Source organism: Periplaneta americana, chromosome 8 (genome assembly GCF_040183065.1).
Source record: "Periplaneta americana isolate PAMFEO1 chromosome 8, P.americana_PAMFEO1_priV1, whole genome shotgun sequence".
In the NCBI taxonomy this organism is placed as follows: Eukaryota; Metazoa; Arthropoda; class Insecta; order Blattodea; family Blattidae; genus Periplaneta; species Periplaneta americana.
The window spans coordinates 23,396,117-23,422,395 of NC_091124.1; the positions used below are offsets into that span (position 1 = coordinate 23,396,117).

General features: G+C 35.6%; 1 protein-coding gene across 1 annotated transcript; it reads right to left on the bottom strand.

The window, feature by feature from the left end:
- Positions 1-1,967: 1,967 nt before the first annotated feature.
- On the bottom strand, positions 1,968-25,831 carry LOC138704278 (farnesyl pyrophosphate synthase-like). Its single transcript, XM_069832147.1, has 8 exons — positions 25,619-25,831; positions 21,009-21,159; positions 15,021-15,161; positions 13,344-13,547; positions 9,657-9,827; positions 6,854-6,931; positions 5,698-5,832; positions 1,968-3,762 (listed from the first exon to the last, which is right to left on the bottom strand). Exons 1-8 carry the CDS (start codon positions 25,801-25,803, stop codon positions 3,583-3,585), a joined length of 1,245 nt encoding a protein of 414 aa, XP_069688248.1. The 5' UTR covers positions 25,804-25,831; the 3' UTR covers positions 1,968-3,582.
- Positions 25,832-26,279: the final 448 nt, after the last annotated feature.

A 26,279-nucleotide genomic window follows, 5' to 3' on the forward strand; every position in this document is an offset into this window, starting at 1 on the left:
CTGCTTACAACGTTGTGTATACGCAGGTAGAGGTACGAAAAAAAAACATTCCTGTTGTGTGTGCTACATATAACTGCAATATCGAAAGGAAAAAGACAACTGATATATCATATTTCAGGTAAATTTTATGAAGTTAAGTCCATAGTTTTGTTAATTAGCAGCATTTTTTTCATGCGTAAATGTGTAACAAGCCCGGCATATATAGGCTATCTTGTGTACTACAATATTTTTCTTTTCTTGCAAATTCTCTTTAAAAAAGTGGAACTGGTGAAACAGTGTGTAATAAATATGAAATGAGACAAATTGTGTCCCTCCGAGCATAGCTTTTTGTGTTCACGACACTTCTTGTGTCCTTCCTTACTGCGTATAGAAGAAGACGATGTGCTGTAGATTATAAAATGTAGGTCTATTTCGAAGACAAACGATCAACCAAATAAATGGTTCACTAGTAATGGAGTTAAACTAAATACGGATAAAACCAGTATGCTACAAACCCAGTGAAAAACTAATAGCAATAAAACATTAAAATTGTATTTCGACACTCACATCCAAAATTCCGCAGAACTCTTGGGTAGGCCGTATTGGTGTTAGTATTTTGACTGGAAGGACATGAAAAAAAACATAATTGAGCACCCACGTGCAATAATTTATTTATTTTATCCTACTTGTTTACAATATAAACTCATGTTTGCCTTCTATTCAGGCCTTTATATTCGTAAAACTTACAGTTATGAATTCACAGTAGTGCTGCTGACTGTATGGAGCCAAACTTTAAGCTTCTTCCAAACAAACATTATTATTAACAAGGAATTTTTATAGAATAATACAGTGCAAACAATCTGAATGCTGATACCTGCTTGTAGGCCTACCATCTGAAGTAGGTTTTGTTATATTTATAAGAAATTCACTGAAAAGGGATTTTAACCCGTGTATGCCCAAAACCTTTTTTTATACAAAAGTGTATGTAGTAAATCAGTACAAATATTTATAACTTGTTTCTGAAAGGAAATGACTGTTGCGAAAACGCAACATTAGGCAGATATGTATATTTTTTGTTCTGGAATAGAATTGATGGCTAAATTAGCCCTACAGTACTGCGTGTTCAGTTCAAAGTGTGTCATGGCTCGCTGTATGCCGTCATGTGGCTAGTCGTTGAGCCTAGAGAATTCAATCCTCTTACACTTCCACAGAGGGATATTATTTATGTGCCAAAGAAGTTGCCTAGCAAGTACGGCGTTCATTCTGAAGAGTACGTACGGTAACACCAGTAGTGGCAGGAATGTGAACTGTTTGGAAACACGTACTGAGGTGAGTTTTTTCTTACTGTCGGGATATGTGGAGAGGGTTAAGACGATTACTTACGTATTTGTTGACATCAACTTCGACGGTCAACATGGACACGGAGCATTTGATTTGTATTGTGGAATGTTGCCGTACGCAACCGATGATAACAAATACCCTGCGTACGACTTGCCCGCGCAAAACACAGTTCGAAAGAGGTTATGGTAGCACACAGACTTTACGGACCGCCATCTGTTGCTACGACGTTCAAGTTATACCGTATACGTTCTCAAGTTCAGATTGAACGCCTTGATTAATAGGCAACTTCTCTGACATAAAAGCTGAAACTCGCTTCAAATCGCTGACTCACAACAGTGATGTCATGACACGCTTTGGAATGAACACCCAGTATAGCTAAAACCAATGATGAATATTTTCGTGGGTTTTATAGCAAATATATTGCACTTTTATTAATCAGGAACGCCAATGTTTATGATTTTATATCAAACAAAATTATATTTTACATAAATAATATAGCAGAATACATAACAGCAAATAACATCGTCACACACGAAACAGAACTGCAATTCAGAAAGAAAAGATATTCAATCATTCGTGCCGTAACGTTCACATGAATTAGGTCATAGCCTGTTCCCCCCCCCCCCTCCGGTTACATGTCCAAAATTACATCATTTCCTACCTGGCATGAAATGCAACAAAATATTCATTGTGGAGAGATCCTTTACATTTCATGCTATAGTTATTTGTTGTGGATCTGCGGAGTGCACAGCTTGTGGTCACGGTTGTCAAATCTTACATCTTCTGGCACTCGGGAAGCTATAGGTCTCCCGTTTTGGATCTTCGTGTTCCATAAATATTCAGAAGTGTGAAAGCAATGTTTCTTCGGAATTCCAGCAGGTCATTGGTATTAGTTTTCACACCGTCTTTTGTGTAGCCAGGAATTTTTGAGAGCAGCATCAAGTCCCCAGAGAAAAATTGGTCACCACCACTCTCTTTTACAATAAATTCCAAAAATGATTAATTGAAAAACAACTGAAAAACTGAAGCCGTGTAAGAGAGTGCTCAATAAATTGGTGAGGACTGGACACTGTGTCAGTGTGTTTTATTTACATTTGTAGAACAAACTACCCCTTTATATGGGTGAATTTAGACAAATTTATTAATTGTTCTCCTATTTTACAGATTTTAATCAAACTTTGTACAGTATTTACAGGTAACATATTCGTTTATGCAAAGGAAACGATCCTATTATAGGGGTGAATTTAAATAGATTATCAAATTTTCTCCTAACAGATATTTTTAATCATTTTACACTGTTAGAGGTAACATATTTGTTTTGTAATAAGAGCCGAAGCTTTCTCAACAGTTAGTTGAATAGGATTTTTGGCAGCTGACATGTATGCTCTTTTTATTTTTGTGGCACGCCTTGGTGTAGTACCTTTAATTTCCTTAAGGACAGCAGCGTCTCTCTTTCCCTGATCACTCACGTTCATCTGTGTAGGAAAGGGAAGTTCCTCCTTGTTTTGGGATTGCAGTGTGTTCCTAGCTTTCTCTCTCTTAAATCTTTCAGAAGATTCAGAAAAAAGTTTCCATGGTCTACTCCGAGATATCTCTTTGCTAGTACCAAGGGTTGGTTCAGTATGCCTGTTATGCTTTCATTCACCCATTCATAGTTATTTTTTAAAAAAGTATTTACAGTATAGCAACTTCTGAAAACAGTTCTTCACTAAACCTTCAGTAGATGTTGAACAGGTAGGACATCCTTTGAATGGAATACGAGTGAAGTTGTTGAAAAGGGTAAAGCTCGTATTGCATCATAAAAACAAAATAAGAATAAGGATGCATGAACTACCAAACACTAGTGGTGACGAAGTCCCCACTACATCTTATCTGATTTCGGAGACGTATTGTTGATTCCGCTCTGACAAAATTTACCAGAATATTTCATCTTCATGGTGTATAAAATCTACCTCCAACCATCCAGGATTTGAAGTTTTTATTCCAGCTAAAATTCCAGTGAAGTTTTGAGATTGTAGTGAAATATCACGAAATTTCTCTAAGTAACCATATAATACAATATATTACTACCTCGGTGATTTTCCTTTATGTAAGCCGGAATAGTAAATACTTGCTTTGCAATGAAGATATTCCATTATAAATAGTTAATCGTTTGTTTTTCCGTGTCCTACACGTCATTCAGACTAATAGTATCACACAGACATCATTAATAGACTCATTTACATAGTAACTTAAATAGTACTTCTTTTAATTTCTGTCTGTTCACATGAAATAATTCTCGAAAAGCTCTGGTGGTATATCATTTGAAAGTTGATCAATAAGACTGTACAATACTTTATATCTGTCTTGCAGACAAGTGGCATATGCAGAACGTAAATCAAGTTCTTCGTAAACTTCCTTCACTTTTTCGACTTTAACTGGATCCTGGAATCCGTAGCAATCCTGATAAAAGAAGTAAGAAGATGGATATTAATATACTCTGAAATTAAGATACCTTAGCGAAAACAAAGCTTATTTTTAGTCTTGTGACAGAAAAAGTGCAGGAGCAAACATTTAACGTTATGAAAAGGAATAATATACATGAAAAAGAGAATAATTAGGCATATTGTCTAGGCATGGGCAATATGTTCGCGCACGGGCATTATTTATACCATCTTTCATTTCTCTCTCCAGAAATGAATCGTGATTTGCAGAAATCCCACATATCCATTTGAGTAAATTTTTCAGAAGGCACAAGAAACTAATTATCTACAAAAGCATATGAAGAGTTCGCGGGAAAAACGATGAATGTCACAGTTTTGTTAAGGTTGATGTCATTATCTAATTCAATGGATCACTACGAAATTTAATGTTGTTCTTATGAAAAATGGTAAAAAGGAGAATTATCACTACGAATACAGTAATCCTTTCCTTTGTTTTCTATAGAAACAGCACTACATCTTGCAGTTATAGACACAATTAGATCATTATCTATGTAATCCTTAACAGAAATGTGACATTCATCTTTTTCCCGCGAACTCTTCATATGTTATTTTGAAGAGACTATTTTTTTAAAGCATAATAATAAGTTTTTAGATTTGGACATACATTAACTTGAATATTTTTGTTTAGTTTTGCTGGAAAAATCTGAATTACTTGGGCATGTGGGGTTTCTGTAATTTATAACTGGTAAAATTAATTTATTCCTTTAAAAAATTTCTACCTAAAGAAGACGAAGAAGAAGACAATTACATTTACCTTCTAAACTACTTTAAATGTATATTTAAGCCAAGAAAAAAAAAGTAAAACATACAAAAACTAAAAATTATATTATTGGTGCATTCAATTCCTCAAATTGCTTTAAAACAAAAAAGAAACAAAGGAAAGTAAACTGAAGAAGTTTTTGGTTTCTCACATGTCCTGGACTTGTGATCCTGCAATTCACTGTAATTTACTGTCGTAATAAAACGTACACCGAGCACTGGACATGTGGGGTTTCTGCACCTCTTGAAAAGCCTATTTATATTACGACCGTATGAAAAACTGAATTTGAGAAAAAATGTGACTTGTGGCGTTTTTGCAATTTACGATTTAAGTATTCTACCTGTCCATATTCTAGTTCTACCTTATTTAGAGGTATAAATGAAGATCATCCTGATAAACTTACAGAATTCTAGTACTGTGTGGGATCCAGCTCACCGGCTGGAAGGGGACAACATAGGGGAGGCTGGGAGTGGGATGTAATAGAACTGATAAGCGGTGATGGCAAGCTAAAGGTCTGACCATTCAGCTATCACAGGGGTTAATACAGGTATAGTGATTCGTTAATGTTTTATGAAGCTTGTACTGTAGACGTTATCAGTTCGGAAGCTGGTGAATAGGGGCGTGGATTCAAGTAGCTTTGCAGTGAGTAACAGGTGATGAATTCCTTTTGCATTCTTCTGAGGTTCGGTGAGGTGAGTCCCGTGTAACACCATTGAATGGCCTCCTCTTTCCCTAGATCTTACTCCAATGGGCTTTTCAGTGTAGGAAATACTAAAAGACGAGTTTAAAAATATATGATGTGTTGAAGTGAAATATTTATTGGAGAGTATTCAATCTGAATTTGAAAACATACTCTCACAGAACATTTTGTGACATGATTTGTTTCTATATTCAATATATATCATCTTTGCATTGAAATGAAAAGAGGGAACTTTGAGGGTCTAACGTATTTTAGCAAATAACATGTTATTTTAGAATTTTTATAATTAATTTTATCTTCATGGCCTTACGTTTGTAAATGTAACCCGTTTACAATATTAATGTATTTTTGTGAATTAACTTATGAGTCTTTTAAAACTCTCACGTGAATGCTTTCTTCATTCATTTATTACATAAAACGGTGTTTGTTCTTACCGCTAATATAGCTTTCTGTTCTGGAGTGGCTCGCTGCATTGCAGTTACTATGAACCAGGTACACTTTCGTGTTTCAATGTCGGTGCCGATCTTGCCGTAGATTCCCGGGTCTCCATAGCAATCTATGTAGTCGTCCTGTGGAAATAAATATTAGAATAATTTTTCAACATGAAAATTGCTAGTCCCCTTCACTAGTTGTCCGGAACCAGGGAAGCGCCTGGAATCTATACTAATTGCATCACTTGAAAGGCAGAGAAGAAAACTAGCCATAAGGAGTATTTGAGGAGATTGCAGGAAAAATTGCAAGAAGTCCTTGGCATGTTTTCTCAAAATCACATGCAGAAGCTCAGTTCTTAAGGGCAGTCTAATGCTGTTTGAGCGGCTGACTCAATAGGCATGGAAGCAATAATGTTCAGTGTCACGCGCATGTATGTTTAACTGTACAATAAATACAAGTGCAGCTCGAAAATATATTGATTGCACCTTGTAAAATACACTACACTGTTAAAGAAGGTACACAATATTGTAGGCCTATTTTATTACTTCATTTACTACAGAAAAAAGTATTAAAATTGTTGAAAAAAGCAGAAAGATTACCCAACTGAATTGTTGTTTAAACATTTCAAAGTTTTCAACATCAAACACATGTATTATTTTATTTTATTAAAATATTTTCATAGGAATTTTAATAACTTTGAAAGGCATAAACATAAAAATAGAACTAAAAATATGAATTCTCTGCGTTTGTCTGAACCAAAATGTAAAACAAATGCAGCTTTTTTATCATAGCATGAGTCAAGGTCCCAGATTATTAAACAAATTTTATTCCAATAATATTTCAACCACGAATCCTCTCCAAATTAATAAAAAAAATAAAAAAAATTATATTGGATTTATAGTTTGGGTTTAAACATATTAAACACCATTTAATCTGTATTCACTCTCAATTTTAATTTTATTTTTGTCTGAGCACGAGTCTTACTCATTCAGGAGTGGGCTAGTTTATCTTTCATTGTATTTATTAATTTGTATTCATTTCAAACTTCTAGAACTGTCATTATTGAAAACCGTTGGAAAATGATAATTGCCTTAAGACCTATATAGGCAGATATGAGTAAAAATTTTTTTACAAGTTAATAATGAAATTATTACTTACATGAATTTGTCCCAGTTCACCAATCTCCAATAAAATATCGTTACATTTGCGAATTAATTCTTCGTTTTTCAGACCTGTCTGAAGAAAATTGCATAAAATTACAAATTTATTCAATTAAAGTTACCTTATATATTTTAGTAGCTACTGTATAAAAATGTGACACGAGATTTGAGGAAATAGCTATGATTGTGTGTAACTTCTATACACGAATTAAGGTGATGGAATTAGGATAAATAAATGCAATTAGCTGTAAAATTTAAGTGTGTCTAATGAACGCATTGAAATAGGCTATTAATAACGGTCATTCCCTCAATAATAATAATAATAATAATAATAATAATAATAATAATTTATTTATTAAATATTTGTGTGCTGAACAACAGCCAGAGGCAATAATAATAATAATAATAATAATAATAATAATAATAATAATAATAATAATAACAATTACTTACTTACTGGCTTTTAAGGAACCCGGAGGTTCATTGCCGCCCTCACATAAGCCCGCCATTGGTCCCTATCCTGAGCAAGATTAATCCAGTCTCTATCATCATATCCCATCTCCCTCGAATCCATTTTAATATTATCTTCCCATCTACGTCTCGGCCTCCCAACTAACACTCTATATGCATTTCTGGATTCGCCCATACGTGCTAATAATAATAATAATAATAATAATAATGATAATGATTACATTATAATTTATTTTAATTTATTTTAATTGCACTCTTAACTTCACACATGTCATAATATTTCAATAAAAACACTACATGATTTCCTTAATAATAATAATAATAATAATAATAATAATAATAATAATAATAATAATAATAATAATGTCGGATGCTTTTCCAATTCACTGCGGGTAAAGCAAGAAGATGCATTATCACCTGTTTTAATTTGAAACATTGCTGGTGATTTATCTCAGTTAATGACGAGGTTACTAATCAGCAGGGACGACACTTTGTCCTATCATGGACGGGTTTTAGGTTGGTTGTTGCTTGCCTATATTGACGTCACGGACGCCATGAGTTCGAAGGTACTGCACTGTGGCAGGAAAGGGCAACCTGTGTGTGCTGCGCCGGAGAACGAACTTACGTTTGATTTTTTTAGGATTCGAACCTATGCTGCTCTCTGCCGCTGCCTGCTTGTTTTTCATTTGGCTTACCTACAATTCCTACAGTACTACTGGTGCTGTTGTCACTTAATGGCAAGGAGGTTGTGATCGCGACTATGTGCAGTAGTGTAAACATAATACAATACAGTCTAAACTGAATGCAATTCCAACTGCGTTTGGAAGTGAGTATTTTAGTGTGGAGAGCGACAACATACGCTGTGAAGTGTGCAACACGGAATTAAAGAATTAAATGTTCGTGAAGATTGCAAAAACACTGTGAAACGAAAAAGCATAGTGAACGTTTGCCGTTATTTCTCTCATCTGCACGGTTGTTGTATATGGTGTAAATAAATATGTGTAAGTAATGTTGTAAAGCTGTAACTAACCAAGGCATATTCTACGCGCATAAATTATGGCAGTGGTAACCTGTAGAAACGTTGCATTTTGTTCCGCCGATCTTCTTCTTCTTCTTCTTCTTCTTCTTCTTCTTCTTCCTTCAAGGTTTAGGTGATATCACCTGTTCCGGTCTCTATCGTCCAGCCACCTCTTGCGAGGTCTACCCAGATCCCTTTTCCCGATCGGGCGATAATTCATTATCTTCTTTGGTAGCCTATTCTCTGCCATTCTGTCAACATGATCTTTCCATTTTGTTTTATTTTCTTCTACCATGTCGTGTACTGAGAAAATATTTAAATCTGATCTTATTGTTTCATTTTTTATTTTATCGGCTTTAGTGCATCTTCTTACGTATCTCATAAATTTCATCTCTGCTGATTGTATACGTGATTCTTCTTCTTCCGCCGATCTATACCAGCAAACAGTCGCGTGCTGTCGCTGGACTGCTCCTATCAACTAGTAAACACAGGTACTCTATACACCAGTACCAGTGAACCTCGTGGCGAACTGGGACAAAGTGTCGTCCCTACTAATCAGTAACTTGATACACGTCTTCAAGACGAATATATGATGACGCAGTGAATATCTCACATTTGCACAACGCTGGTGTGCTCTATAATGAAAACTCACTCCTGCACAACACAACTGTCCTACTCAGATGACATTTTACACTAACAACTGACTGCAGGCAGGAAGATCGTCGCACTTTCATGGAGGGGATGCCAGTGATTGTATGGGCTTGGGCCGCCAATCAGCCGAGCTATGTTCCGGGACTTGGAAGACTTTTAAAGGGTTAAATACTAAAAAATATTTTTACAATGCAGCATATGTTTGTGGATGTATTATATATATAATAGTAATAATAATAATAATAATAATAATAATAATAATAATAATAATAATAATAATAATAATAATTATTATTATTAAAAGTTTGCTTTTTTCTCATTTTTTTTAAGTTTGTTTTTTTTAAGAAAGTTTGTTTTGTTTTTTTAACCTTTTTTTTTTTGACAAATTAGTTTGTTTTTCATATTTACAGTTAGAACTTTACTAACATTGACGTATACTTTGTAAGTATACAAGAGATTTCAATACTTATCCTAACTACAACATTTATATTGTTATAAATGTGTTCCAAATAGCCTATTATGGTAATGCGAAGTACAAATATTTCACTTAGACATAGTTAAATGTATAAATGCTGGGATACCTCCATTTTTAATATGTGAGACGTTCTAAGCATATTATTTGATACTGAAATTGCAGGAATGAGTTGATGATAGTACCTACCATACATGTAGCGAGAGTAAATGGAAAACAACTAGCATAGAAGCTTGTTTTATATTTCGCTATGGTACGATAGCGCTCCATCGTGTATGTGTTTAAATCGGGAACTCTTCCTGCTCCTTTCTTTGCGACATTGTCGTCTAACACTAGACTAAGAGAGTTTTTGAATGTAATCTGAAAAATTAAGAATACAAATTAGCCCTATATGGCCAAATGGAGTATGTGTAATCCAACAATTCCTGCCGAGACTCAACCATTCACCCAAAAGTACCACTAAGAATATTTTATTTATTTATTATTTACAAGTCTATGAGGATAATAATGTGTCTTGATTATAGTGAATTGTACACAATAAAATATACCTATAGGTATATGAGCATATGATTACAAAAATAAATTAATACTTATACCATAAAGAAACTCATCAATGTGTTAAATAGATCTTTCAATTAGCCAATCCAGAAGTTCGTTTCCGAAAACAATTCCTATCTAAGTGAAATAATTCTTTAAAAAATTTATTATATACCTTAAAAGATATAAATTCATTATAATGCATTGGTTTTAGTATAAATTTGGGTATATTACATAGATTTTATCTTTTATTATGAGTATATACAATCATAGACACAAAAAATGGCCGATCTTCTGAAGCGTTAATTTGTTAAAGTCCACAATCGGGCAGCGCCTGGTTGAAACGACTAGAAATAGAATATTTATTTTGCACCCAATTTACCCCTTGAATATAGCCTATCTTTGTTATAGATTACTTATTTAACAGTTGAACTACAGACAAGAAAAGCAACAAACGAAAGAAAAGGAAAACAGAGCGGAGTCTTGCATAAGAAATTCGTTCACGAGTTAATCCAAGTTCTCAAGAAATCAACCGAATTCTTTCGAAGGGGACTTAGCGTGTAGCATCCGGTCATTTTTGTCTAAGATTATGTATATTTTCGAAAGGCGAAATAATTAATATTATTTTTTAAACATAAAAGTATTTCGAAAAGATGGGCCTACGTTCAAGTTAGTTACGATGCTGAAAATCAGCATGCAGTGTTAATGAAGTGAAGAGTTAATTATTATTCTTAAATCTTTCTTCTGGAATATAAAATATACTGCTCAAAACATTAGCGGAACAAGATTTGATATTAATTTTTTTATTAAACAATGAAAACTTCAGACAGTATATTTCGTAACAAATCACTTTCCATGGCCATTTACAACCAAGTTGTGGTCAATAGTGGTGTCTTTCTTGATACTGCACAAAAAAAAAAAAAAAAAAAAAAAAAAAAAAAAAAAAAAAAAAAAAAAAAAAATTGAAAAATTTTTTCTTTATTCCAATCATCATGAGTCCTTACGATCTCTACATGGATTTAGTACCTCGTGTGGCTTCCACGAGCATGAATTATTGCTTGGCATCTACGAGACATGCTTCTCACAAATCGCCGAATGTTGACTTGGGGTATATTCATCCACTCTGGAAGTGTTATTGCAAGCTTTTAGAGGTTCTCCGGGCTTCGATGACTCCTACGGATGCATGTTTCAAGCATACTCCATACGTGTTAAATAGGATTAAAATCTGGACTAATCGCTGTCCAATTCATTACAGGAATTTCATGCCTGTTCAGAAAGTTCATGGAGACGGCAGTAACGTGCGCTCTTGGGTTGTCATGCATCAACATAAATCCAGCACCCATACCTTCCATTACAGGCAGAACATGTCGTAATGTATTTTCAACATAACCAATTGCATTTAGCCGGCCAGGAATGACAGCTAGGGCAGTTCTCGTTTCTAAGCTGATGTCGGCCTAGACCATAATAATTGAGCCCCCATCAAATCTGTCAATTTCAAGAATGTTAGGTTCGTCGAGACGATCTCCAGACACGTAATTGTCAATCACATGAAGTCAGGGAGAACCTTGCTTCTTCTGTGAACAGTGCTTGCCTCCAATATCGAAGTTACCCATTTACATGTTCCAGAGCGAATCTTCACCTTGCTCGCTTGTCATGAACCTCCAAACGGGGGCACGTAGAGGTCTCTGAGCTCTCAAATTAACCTCCCACAATCTATTCCTGAGTCCACACCTGTGGAATAACGGTCAGCGCGTCTGGCCGCGAAACCAGGTGGCCCGGATTCGAATCCCGGTCGGGACAAGTTACCTGGTTGAGGTCTTTTCCGGGGTTTTCCCTCAACCCAATACGAGCAAATGTTGGGTAACTTTCGGTGCTGGACCCCGGACTCATTTCACCGGCATTATCATTCAGACGCTAAATAACCTAGATGTTGATACAGCGTCGTAAAATAACCCAATAAAATAAAAATAAAATAAATCTATTCCTGACCATCTGGTCAGTTACTGCTATTCCATGTACTAACTTGAGATCGGTCCCGCGCCGTGGCGTCGCGGTCTAAGGCATTCTGCCTAGGACTCGTGTTACGGAATGCGCGCTGGTTCGAGTCCTCATGGGGGGAAAATTTTTCTCACGAAATTTCGGCCAGTGTATGGGACTGGTATCCACCCAGCATCGTGATGCACTTGGGGAGCTACGATAGGTAGCGAAATCCGGTTGCGAATGCTAACCACACGATACCTCCATTATGGTTGGATGATCGTACACCTCGTACACATGTGGGCGTGAGACCAGCAGCCGGCTGGTCGGTTTAGGCCCTTCACGGGCTGTAGCGCCACGGATTATTATATTAACTTGAGGTCGTTTTGCAGGTCACGAGCAGTGGATGTCCTCCGACGCAGTGCAGAAAGAACTAAAAATCTGTATTGATTTCCACTTGTCTTTTGTTTACGTCCTTGCCCATGTCTCCCTTCGTACTAACCTGACTCTCTATAACGTTTGACAGCTCTAAACAACTGAAACAGAGTCTGCTGAGTGAGAGTGGCAGCTCGTGCGACTTCAACTTTCCTCATACCAACCATTTTGTAGTTCCTTTGCAATAACATCTGAATTAGACCACAACAATGACCATAGCCTCCGATATGTTCTAAAACCGCCATACTCAAATGGAGCTAAGCTAAATCTTAATGGTTTTCAAAATGGATGGATTACTATCCGGTTTTCTTAGACTGCGATGACGATGCAAACCAAATGCCATGTTTCCCTGAATGGAAAATATGTTAACGCAAATGGTGACATTACAGCACAGCAATTGCCTTATAGCAAGAATTTACAACAGACAAAAAATCTATTCCACTAATTTTTTGAGCAGTGGGCGTATATTTTGTTACTGTGTGCACTATTCTCCCAAAGTAAAATTTCATATTTAATAGAACTCCTAGAATGGAAATATGCAAATATGCTGATTTAACATAAATTTTTGTTGAATATGTTCTTAAATTTCTTAAAATTATAGTATTCTAGACAATGTTGTAATTAAATAATTTACATGAACTTCCTAAGGATAATCGTTGTATTCCCATGTCATAAATTTTATCATATTCCATATTTCTTAGAAAATATGCAACTAGGAAAGTGCCTCAATATTAATTAAAGAAATTGCATGTCAATGAATTTTTTTCACTCTGTGTATTTAATATATTGTATACAAACTATATTTTGTGCATATTCTGTCTCTATAAATCAATATTCATATTGGAAGGTGAAACTAACAACCATAAAACTCTAGCATATTGTTTAATTAATCTTTTTCTCTAGTACGTATATGTGAAAGTAACTTACGTCACGGAACAATTTAACCGTGTCCAAATAATACGGTTTATCACTGAAGTATTTTTCCAATACTTGATATACTGCACACTGAACAAGTACTACATCATTTGCAGCAGCCACTCCAATGTTGTTAACGTGGTACCAACATGGCCGAGTTCTCCTCAGTATAGAACCATCCATTAGATCGTCTAAGATAAAGAAACTTGCTTCCAGCTGTAAATAAATACCATATACAATAAAAGAGTTACTGGGGTGATTATATTTAATTTAAACTTTTGAAAATATTTGCGATTAGATGATAACTATGAAGAATATCTATCGCCTCAATAATAGTTACATTTCTTCGTATTTCATTTGAAGTATTTTAAAATTCAAACCCAATAAAATGCTCATAAATAAAAAAAATCTTCACTATTTTATGTAATTTTCAAGGTCATGTTTTGCCCTTTTAAAATGTATCAGTTCAGATTTCTGTTGTTTTGAAAAGAACATTCTGACATTAAACAACAGAATAGCGTATAAGAAATTATGTCGAACTGTAAGTGAAAAAACTTGAAAAACCTGGAAATTCCACTGATCACAAGATTTAGTGAGAATTACAATATAACGGATTTCTGCTGTTTAAATAGAGAGTTTTTGCGCCCTACTGATACGCTAAACGGTTAACGCTATGTTGACGTCATTGATAATAGAGCCAATCAGAGCCATTCACCTCACGTTATTTGAATAGGGGACCCGCTGTCTCTAGATGGATAACTTGGAGGTGAACGAAGTTTACCGTAGGCCTACTTCGTTGTTAAAAATACAGCATCTCGTTTGAGATATACCACTGCGAATGATATTCCTCTAATTAGAATAGAAGATGGATAAATTATTCAGGCCGAAGTACGAGAAGGCGCGGGAAAGAATTTTTCGCTGAAATTCCAACTGACAAAAGGTTGAATCGTGAGTACTCTGGCAAGCGAAAACACACCTGTGTTTAACCCGCCGTAACTGGGAAACCAGTAAAGATTTTGAGTAGCGACAACTTTTAAAAGAGGCTAATTTCCATTCTTTCCCAACATTTCTCTCGCTTTGACCCTCCATAAAAAGTGAAAAATAAAGGAAAGTTTTTTCACTTACGAATCTTTGAAGGTGTAAATGTATACTCTGAACAGATCACATCGAAGTTAGTATTTTTTTCTCACTTTTGAGAAAAACTTTTAATTTACAATTTTTTCTATGCTTTTCTTAAATATTGAGCTATCAATTAAAAAAAATTACAGCGCGATTGATTGACTATCATAGGAGCTACGACATGATAAAACGGAGCGGGAAATATCGTGTGATAGAGTCTTACGTTAAAGGAATACGTGTGCCAATTCCGTAAAATTCTTTCCGAACATAAACATACGTCACCAAATACGTCACTACTGACGTGAACATAGCGTTAGCCGTTTAGCGGGCGACCAGAGTGCGATAACTCTCTAGAATGTTTCAATAGTTCACATAGTCTATATTTTATTTTCTTGTGAAGCGACATTCCGAAATTAGAACCAGCTAAATCATTTTCTCGCACCCGAAAACTGTACATTCAACCGATTTCATAAAAATCTTTAATCCCATTTCCAAGATAAAATATAGGCTACAAATAAACAGGGATATATTTCTCGTTTAATAGTAGCTATACGTGTAGTATTTACTTACCATTTCTATACATACAGCCATTACTATCGACAGTCGAATGTTCTCTGGTGTCAGATCTTGTTGCGAAGCTAGCATTTTGTATGTTCTCATGAATGCTAATCCTCGTTTCACTTTTCCTCCAGGGACATGGTATCTGATTATCTGAAAGGTTTTAATTGACAATAATAATAATAATAATAATAATAATAATAATAATAATAATAATAATAATAATAATAATGAGATGAGTTGGAGCTGCTTGAAGTCTTTTTAACGAAGGAATTCCGTCTTAATACCGAGAGAGCCAATAAAATTAGCACTTGGCATTACTTACTTATTTACAAATGGCTTTTAAGGAACCCGAAGGTTCATTGCCGCCCTCATATAAGCCCGCCATCGATCCCTATCATGTGTAAGATTAATCAACTCTCTATCATCATATCCCACCTCCCTCAAATCCATTTTAATATTATTCTCCCATCTACGTCTCGACCTCCCCAAAGGTCTATTTCCCTCCGGTCTCCCAACTAACACTCTATATGCATTTCTGGATTCGCCCATACGTGCTACATGCCCTGCCCATCTCAAACGTCTGGATTTAATGTTCATAATTATGTCAGGTGAAGAATACAATGCGTGCAGTTTTGCGTTGTGTAACTCTCCATTCTCCTGTAACTTCATCCCTCTTAGCCCCAAATATTTTCCTAAGAACCTTATTCTCAAACACCCTTAATCTCTGTTGATCTCGCAAAGTGAGAGTCCAAGTTTCACAGCCATACAGAACAACCGGTAATATAACTGTTTTATAAATTCTAACTTTAAGATATTTTGACAACAGACTAGATGACAGAAGCTTCTCAACCGAATAATAACAGGCATTTCCCATATTTATTCTGCGTTTAATTTCCTCCCGAGTGTCATTTATATTTGTTACTGTTGCTCCAAGATATTTGAATTTTTCCACCTTTTCGAAGGATAAATCTCCATTTTCTATATTTCTATTTCGTACAATATTCTGCTCACGAGACATAGAATCAGTCTCATTCCGAGGCTTATTGTATGGATTCGTAACAAGCTATTTTTTTTACGGTGATGGGTTACTGGACCTTCGCCCAACCCCCAAGCTGGAGGACTACCCTTTATCGGATGTCCACGACAGCTTATTCAATAATTCGCAGCTATCCTCGATATCTGGAGGCCATCTCCTCTATCCGCATGGCTAGAGGAGATGGCGCCATGCCATGGTAATAGGGACGCGCCATGCCGTGGTAATAGGGACCCACAATACATGGACTTGGCATTACTTACATCTCATAATTTATAACCCACTCAATTTTGCGAAGAATCACTTCAAAACTTTTCCTCTGGATAACCAATGCTCTCATGTATGCAAAAGTGATGAAGTACGACTATTTCTGAGTAATACTAAATTTCCATGTGATCAGTTGAATAACTTCTCTTGGTTGTCTATGGCACCCTACTTAGCAGATATTTTTGCGTACTTGAACACACTCAATATGAGTCTTCAAGGTAGCGGTATGAATATGTTTGACGTTGGAGACAGAATTGAGGCAGAAATCATAAAAATACGGCTTTGGGCAATCCGAGCTCAAGATGGTAGTTTCAGCAATTTACCAACATTGAAGTCATTTCTGAAGTCCACTGATGAATTGCCATAGGAAGTTCAATATGCCATCGTTGAGCATCTGAATGATTTAGCGACTAGCTTCAGATATTACTTCCTTCCATCAGATTCTGAAAACTCATGGATAAGAAATCCTTTCGAGTAAGATATGGTACTTAAAAACTTTGTCTGAGGACTGAGGAGGAGCAAGATGAATTTGATGATGTTACTTGTAATGGCTCATTTAAGGTATTTTTCAAAGAATGTACACTTGATCAGTTTTGGGTGAAGATATTTTCTGAGCGTAAGGAAATAGGTGAAAAGGCATTGAAACACCTAGTTACATTTTGTAGCACATATCTTTGTGAACAAACATTTTGAATACTTTGTTTCCTGAAAAACAAACATAGAAATCGCCTCGATGTTGAACCTGATTTAAGGCTAAATGTAGCAAATATTGTATCATACGTGGAAAGAATAGTCTGAAACAAGAAGAGGTGTGATTTTTCCCATGACGTCTAGATCCATATATATACTCTATGTTCAATTTAATTGTTGTTAATATTGCTACATACCTCTCTACTACTACTACTACTACTACTACTACTACTACTACTACTACTACTACTACTCTACTACTACTACTACTACTACTACTACTACTACTACTACTACTACTACTACTACTACTACTACTGCTTCTGATGCTGCTGTTACATAGATACCAAAATTTAAAGGTGTGGGGTTCATTGCTTGCCTTAAAAATAAAAAGGGGGTCCTCAATTCTGAAGTAATTGGGAACCACTGGCGTAGATCGTTACAGCACGACTTTACAAAACAAGTGAATAGAACTTTACTACGTTCTATAATGTCTGACAGGCGACGTAAACATTGCCGGCAGAGGAAGGAAGAAGGATAATTGCTATTTAACCAATGGCAGAGGTCACGTTCCACGCTTGTCTTGAAGTTGGGCGGAGGTTGGACGCTTCAGATCGCCCAGCTTCAAGATAAGTCTGAAATGTTACCTGTGCTATTGTTTGAATAATAATTATCCTTATCACTTCCCATGCAGACAATGTTACGTCGCCTGTCAGACATTATGGAACGCAGTATAATTCAAGGTTAGAGTCTCCGAGAAACTTAATTTTTTAAATGACAAATTTCCCTACCACAGTCCACCGAGCTAGCTCTGTGGTAGCGCGTCTGCTTCAAGACTGGCCAGCCCGGGTTCGATTTCCGACGTGGTCAGAGATTCTCATGTAAAATTTCTACCTCGGGACTAGGAGAGGTGGTGGTGCACAACTTCTAATCACTAAATTGTGCACCAATATGCCTGGGTTAAGTCCTAAATCTCTCCTCAATGCATATGAAGACAAGAAATATGTCACTGTTGATAATGATTCGTCCGTCGGATGGAGACGTTAAGCCTGTCGGCCCCCTTGGTGCAATTCGACAGAAGTAGGCTACGTGCCGGCATTGGGTTTCCCCTTCTTCTTTCCTCACCTTCATCATCATCCTCAACCATTCGCTACACTATTCTTACACATACGCTCACCTTAGTACACGCCACAACTCTTTACAAATATACCATGTACAGGAGTGGCAAAAAAAAAAACAGACCGACCCTTGTAGCTGATTTCAGAGCCTTGTTCACTCCAGGGCACGATAGACTGGTAACGAAGACTTCCGTGGTTCGAATCCTACCTGGGCAGGAAACTTTTTTTGTTCCTTATTCAAATTTATTGCCAATACTTTTCGATAGCTGGCAAAATTCATGTTCTGGGAATAATAAATTAGTTAAGTAGTAAAATGTCGCTGCAATCGAAAAGTATTGGGAATAAATTTGAATAAGAAACAAAAAAAAGTTTCCTTCCCAGTCAGGATTCGAACCACGAAAGTCTTAGTTACCAGTCTATCGTGCTCTGGAGTGAACAAGGCTCTGAAATCAGCTACAAGTGTCGGTCCGGTTTTTTTTGTCGCTCCTGTACAGCGTGGCCCGCCGAAGTGGTGTGCAACTTGAAAATGGGCCTCAGACCTGCTATCTATCCGCAATATGTGGAAACCGAATCACGCAACTGAAGAGCAACAGTAATTACAAATTTATTATCAGAAATCCCGTAGCTAGGAATTGATCTTGTACAATGAGTATGAGATTGTTTTGCTGTAGATAATGCAACACGTAATCGATTGTTTACATTCCATTTTCTACTACCATTTATTGTAACGGCAGCTGTGATAGTACACGTGGTAGGCATTAGTTACACGCACACATTTCCCTGTCATATGTCTCACAAAGCTAGATTTATGTGGCGACGTCTCTTACATTATATGCCGGAACTATAATAATTAAGAAACCCCCCCCTCCCAAGCAATACTCCAGTCTAAATGAAAACGGACTTTCTCGACATTACTCTTGAAAATGACAGACACGCAACAGCTCCTTCAACAAATCATTGGAACCAGACTGATTGGAGTTTGTTTCATAATCTTCTGGACTCCATGCCACGCCAAATGAAGGCAGTTGTTGACGCAGGTTGTCCCTAGTCCTTCAGGGATCAGTTTTGGGTCCAATTTTTGTCAATGACTTCGATGAAAATGTACCTTGTATCTCGATTTTATATGCTGATTATAAAACTTTCTTTGAACAAGTTAAATTACTGAATATGACGTTAGATAGTAAACTGGAGTGGAAAAAACATGTTGATAACATTTGTAAGAAATTGTCTAGAGTAATTATTTTACTAAAAAAATTAATAACTGCTGTTACTCATGATATTTTATTAACTGCGTGTTATGTCCTTTTCCACTCAATTTTAAATTATAGTATTAGACTCTGGGGGAATTCGCCTTCAGCAGTGAAAGCCTTTATTTGGTTAAAAAAATGCTATAATATGTATTCAACGGCTCTCTAAAAGATATTCTTGTAGAGATAGTTTTATTTCTTTAAAACTTATGACATTGCCTTCCTTGTTCATTTGTACTAATTTGTTTTGTCAAGGAACATAAAGAAGAATTTTTGGAACGCTCTTTTTAACATAATTATGGTACTAGAAATTAGCATGATACAAATAATATATCACATTTCAGGTTACGCAAGACAGCAAACAGCCAAAAACATTTACTAGTTAAATTCTTTAGTAATCTTCCACAAACTGTAAGAGAATTACCTTTATACACATTTCGTAGAATAGTTTCTAAATGGTTAAAAACAAGAGCTGTAAATAAATTCCTGTTATACAAGATTCCAGCCGCTGAATTGTTTTGAAAAACGAAATTGGAATTATTTTATGTATCTTTTGACAATGCCTGTTTCTTATCCATATATTTGATTAATGGCAGAAATAAATGTTATTTATCTTATTATTTCACCTTCTTTCTTCATATTTATTTATTTATTTATATTTGATGTACTTCCAATTTTTTAGGAGTGAAACAACTATTATTTTTGATTATTAAGGCCAGATCTCGCCTATTAATAGCCCATTATATGATGATGGGCAATAATATTTTACAAGACAAGCAGAACAAAGTTTACTAACAAAATGCCATTACAAATTTAAAGTAAATCAATTGAAGAGTAAAATAAAAATAATTTTACTCTACCGGGAGACGAACTCAGAACCTTATAGCATGGAAGATAGACATGTTAACCCTACGTGACACGTACCTCGAGAGGTTAACTACATTATAGACGGACGACTTTCAATAAACAAACATCATAGCGATGCCTTCAAGTGCACTTCGTTTACACTTGTGAACCGCGCGGTAGAACTTCGCATTTCTAACGACCAAAAATCAACCCACTCTTTCTGCCGCGAAGTATAGGCCTACCTTGCATCATGTGAGGTGAAATTTGAAAGCTATGTTGATTAACAAGGTAAATTTTAATCACACCTGTGTCAACTTTTACAAACTGTTGTGCAATAAAAGGACGTATTCATTCATCGGCAAAAATCAATGCATTCTGCTCTAATACTAAAGGACTGTCTGGTTGGAGGTTGAAGTGCAGTGCAGTGTATATTACTGTAATGAATAAGTTGTTTACATAATATTAACTTATTTATTTTAAACGTAATTGTTTATTAAGAAACAGTTTTTTTAATGTGTACGCTTTGTTGTCTCATTTTATCCCTTTTTCGCACAGGAAACTATAAAAATGTCCAGTTCTGTTTAAGAATCTGGTCACATTAGTATAATAAACTCATACAAGGATCGTACGCGGAGGCTTAAGAGGAAGGCAGAAAATAGGGAAAATTGAAGAATGCTAGGGTTAACAATGAAATACCTGTCCTTGGGCAGAAAACTATACGTGAATGAATGAAAGAATAGCAGACTCTAAGTTTAAGAATACGAGAAAAGATTTAATACTTGAAACTTAAACTCACATTTTCCAACCAGTCACCAGCTTCAAGACTGTCTTGATAATTTTCCCTTGTTGCTAGATTTCGTATAACATCTTCAACAGCAACCTTGAACTCTTTTAGTTCACTTTCCGTCTGTTGTGGACCTTCGGCAATTTTCTCTGTTGATAGTGCACTGAAATAATAGAAACAATAATTAGGCGTCCACTGTTTGATATAAAACCTCACTGACTTGAGTGATTATTACAGAGGTAGGTGAATTAATGAATAAATACACACTATAACAGATAGCTGATGAAGGATGCGTGTACAGCTATCGCTGTTAAAAGAAAACATATAGCAATAATGAGAAAATTTGTACTAATATTTCATTGCCTTCCACAATAGCATTTCCTTAAAGTATTACAAATGCATAAGGCCTTTTAAAATATACTTAAAAATATTTAATTAAGATAGATTTTATAATATCTGAGGTAGAAAAAAAGAAACAAAAATACACTTGCTCACTGGTGAAGTGAGCTGGAGAGTTTGTCAGCGAGCGGCTAGTGGCAAGGTCAGTCTCCATGGACACCACTGGGATCTGGTGACCATCTTGCTTCGTCTGCCGTTGTAGACGGCTAAGATGACACGTCTCGCCTTTCTACAGCTAGACTCCACAGAGCTCGCGTGCTCCGCGGCACCTCTATCTTCCATCTCTTGTACTCCTCAGCGGTGGTCTCGGGATGCGCTTTTCTCTTGTTGTGCTTGTCTCTATTTTTGCATTCTCTCAGCGTTAGAATGTGAGAGGTCACACATTTTCACGACTACTATTTTAAATTTGAGAGCCCAGTTTACCCGGATCAAGCATTTTTCGTTTTTATCTAATCGAGCCCGTCGTGCTCGATCGTTCGTCATGTCAAATGTCCGGATCAGTTCAAATGTCACAGAGAATAAAATGGCCGAACGCAGTTTTCGAGGCATGTTTTATCTCATCCGTCTCAATGGTCTTGAGGGTCCAAACGGTTACGTGCGGATGTTTGCGTATACGGGACTGCTTTGTCTACAAGGTGGTATAATTTTCGCACCGTTTTGTTTATTTGTTAAATAGGTATGAGCGATTCAAGTGTATCACTATTTTTGGACTTCGTTACCGAGTGGTTGGCGACCTGCCATGACGAATAGTGTTTTCTTTCTCTTTTCATTTCATTTGTTTTCCAAAAGACTTGCATCAGCATTGACGCTGGAACAAGTTAAGTGTTATATATAGGATTCGCATAGTTATCCTGACATTTGCCTTATAGTTGGGAAGAACCTCGGAAAAACCCAAGCAGGTAAATCAGCCCAAGAGGGAATCGAACCCCAGCCCGAGTGAAGCTCTGGATGAGCAGGCAAGCACCTCTGCCGACTGAGCTACGCTGGTGACTACAAAAATATACAATACATAGTAAGCAGATTAATACAGTTTACAAACGTAAACAATTCTTCAGTTGAGCAGATTGTATAAGTATATAGACATTTGTATGATTCTGTTCTAACACTTTTCTCTGGCTCTACAAAGCTTTAAGACAATTAGGCTGTGCATTGAAGACCGTAATAGATGAACTCCTCTTCTATTACAGCTAAGAATAACAGAGGGTAGATGAAGATCTGATTTATGTCTTGTATTAACATATGTACAGCTGTCAAAAGAAAAAGTGGCCTCTCTTTGGAAACATAGTTCCCTTCGGGAAACTCCGCTACAATTCGGGGACAGGCGATGTTACATGTTGGACCACGTTGCCTGATATCTACAGGTCTAAATTATAATTAACGTATTCTCCGTCTTATAGCATAATGGTTGCGTTTCGGGCTGATATTCGTGATGTGCGTTCAAGCACAACCTAATGCTTTTTATGTTTTTTGTTTTTAAGAGAGAAAGAGAAAATATAATTGTTCTAGTTTCTTTTATGACTGTTTTAGTAATTAACATCAGGTTCATGAATGTATTATGACATGACTTTATCATTATTTATTATGACATTATGCCTGCAAATGGAAAGAAAGAAAGATTGTATTCTCAACAAAAATATACTTCTTGGCATAAACAAAACAAACTTACTGGCGCCTGCCTTAGAAAATTCAAACAATTAAAAGTAAAAAAAAAGCCAAGATTCAATATTTACTTCATCTTCCTCCCATCTCGAACACATCTTGCAGTCGAATGGGGATGGAATCGATTAGTCTTTTCAGTTCTCAGTCTCTACATCCCAGGACGTGTTTCCACAAATCATCAGGAAGTCTTGGAGGGGAATTTGGACAATATTTCGACATATGCTTCTTTACTTATGGCTTCGTAGCTCAGTCGGAAGAACGTTGGAAACGTAGGAATTTAAATGTCAGTGTCTCAGGTTCAAATTCTCATCACTCCTTTTCACTTTTTTTTGTTACAGGATAGTGTAATGTAATAATATAAGAAGAAAAAAACTAACACTAGTATTATATAACTATATTGTTTTAAATCTAACATTAAATTTGTCGACCTGGTTGGCAAGTTGGTATAGCGCTGGCCTTCTATGCCCACGGTTGCGGGTTCGATCCCGGGCCAGGTCGATGGCATTTAAGTGTGATTAAATGGGACAGGCTCATGTCAGTAGATTTACTGGCATGTAAAAGAACTCCTGCGGGACAAAATTCCGGCACATCCGGCGACGCTGATACAACCTCTGCAGTTGCGAGCGTCGTTAATAAAACATAACATAACATTTAAACATTAAATTTATATTACTTATGTCGCTAAAGAACGATAACAGAATATAAATGATAACTTGAATATTATTTATATCATTAAAGAACTATAACACAATATAAATGTTAACTTCAACATTATTTATATCGCTAAAGAACGATAACAATATAAATGATAACTTGAATATTATTTATAACGTTAAAGAACGGAAACAGAATATAAATGATAACTTGAATATTATTTATATCGCTAAAGAACGATAACAGATTACAAATGATAACTTGAATATTGTTTATATCGCTGACGAACGGTAACAAAATAGAATGATTACTTAAACAAGACTCAAACTCACAACCTTCGAATCATTAACAAGCTCTCTACCGCTGCTCTACGAGACGCAGATATCGAATAACTCCATAGTTACGAAACTGCTTCTACAAGTGCATTGCATCGTGTAACATCACCGTGACCCGAAGTGGAGTTAGAAAATATTCGCTGAACACGAGTGCTGCAATTAGTACTTCTCTACTGTGCATAATATTGTAATGTAGTGACTGACTAAAGTCATCCACCCATAGTTGCGGATATACTCCGAGTTTTTTATAAGAACAGAGTGTAGTTTGCTAGTGGAATATATGCATATGCCTGGTTGCACTCAATCTGATAACAATGTTTTAGCACGAACGTCTTAAGACTGGTTGTACTATGTAAAATATTTGATTTACAATGATTTATAAAAAGAATGTGCAAAAATTGGTGAAATGTATAGGTAAACTTGTAAATAATAAGTAAATATCTAAATAAGGAATCCGAGACAATCAAATGGCTTGGGAACCACAGGATTAGATCATTGCAGTAGTCGATTCTGTATAATTATTAAAAACTAGCCGTACCCGTGCGCTCCGCTGCACCCGTTAGAAATAAATATAAAGTAATTACATAATTAAAATAGGACATTTGATCCAAGGAACATTCGTGTTTGATATAAGGATAAATCGTTTATTACGTTACTTAATTTAAATTGTATTTGCGTAATTAAAATGCGATCATTTTGATCCAGAGACCACTCATTTGGTCATAAAAATTATTTTAGGAAATATAGGAAACGAATGTACAGAATAGCCTATCAAGTTTTCTGTGCATAAGAAGCTATTTTAATCTTACCTGTCCTCGATTCACTCAGAAGTTACTGTAATAACATTATAGCATTATGTCCATCTAGAGAAACTACACTTTCCAATGGTGAATTAATAATTAATTATACAAATCGGTTAATTTAGCTTCCGATATTACTTCATACAAACAAGAAACATTATCTGTAGGCTATCTTTCATAGCTTTCGATTGTTGCTGTCCAAGGCCCCTTATAGACGAAGTCATTTGTTTTTAAATTCATTACACGGCTTAGATGGCAGTTATTTTAATTTTGAAACTCATTTATCTCATTAAATATCAGTCCTATCAAACTTTTTAAGGAATAAAACTTACCGCAAATTATTTTTAAAGAAACTTTTGTTATGTAACATTTTTCACAAAAATTAATAATAAGCGAGATATTTCGATTTATTTAATTCAGGCCCCCTTATAACCCCCCTTTTAAATAATGTATTTTGAATGCCATATAGCCTAAAATCTAAGTTACAACGAACTTAATTTATATTCCAATTGTAATCGAAATCCGTTAACCCATTATCGCGTGAAAAGGTAACATACATACATACATACATACATACATACATACAGATAGACAGTGACAGACAGACAGACAGACATATAGACATACAAACAAAAATTTCAAAAAAGCGATTTTCGGTTTCAGGGTGATTAATTATATATCTTAGGACCAATTATTTTTGGAAAATCGAAAATTACCAGAAAAATTTCGGCTACAGATTTATTATTAGTATAGATAACATAGCATCATTACTTACCTCACGTGACCACTGTTTTTATGTTGTTGAAAAGCAATACTTGAGTGCACATTCTTACTATAATTTCTTCGAAACAGTGTACTTTCATTGCTTTTAACAGAATACAATTTTCCACAAGGAAATTGAATATTTTGATACTTTGTTTTTCCAGCTATAGAAATGTGTCTTCCAAATATTCTTAACATTTTTCTTATTGCTGTGACGGGAATTACATACGGATATTACAACCACCATTAACTTGCAGAGTATCTGACTTGTGTAATACTGTTTCAGAGTCTTTTATAACTTTTGAAGTGTGTTTATTTAAGTTGTGTGGCTTTGCAGATAGTATATCTAAAATGTCTTTTCTTCTATCTAAAAATGTCTTTTTCGTCACTTATCATGCTGTGGGCTTACATGTGTTCTCAGTGGGTGTAGTTCTGTCGGAAACCGCTGTTTACATATATAAAGATTGGCTATGCCCATGACAACGTAAGATATGGAAGAGAACGGACGCTGTAACTTATGTCTCCACCGTTGCTTACATAATATATATTCGGTAACAACTACTAGATGGATATAAGATAATAAGATAATAACTGCCTCCCATTGGAGGTAGCCCAGAAGGACTCAGTATACTGTCCTACATGAATTTTACAATATTAAATGTTTACATAAATTT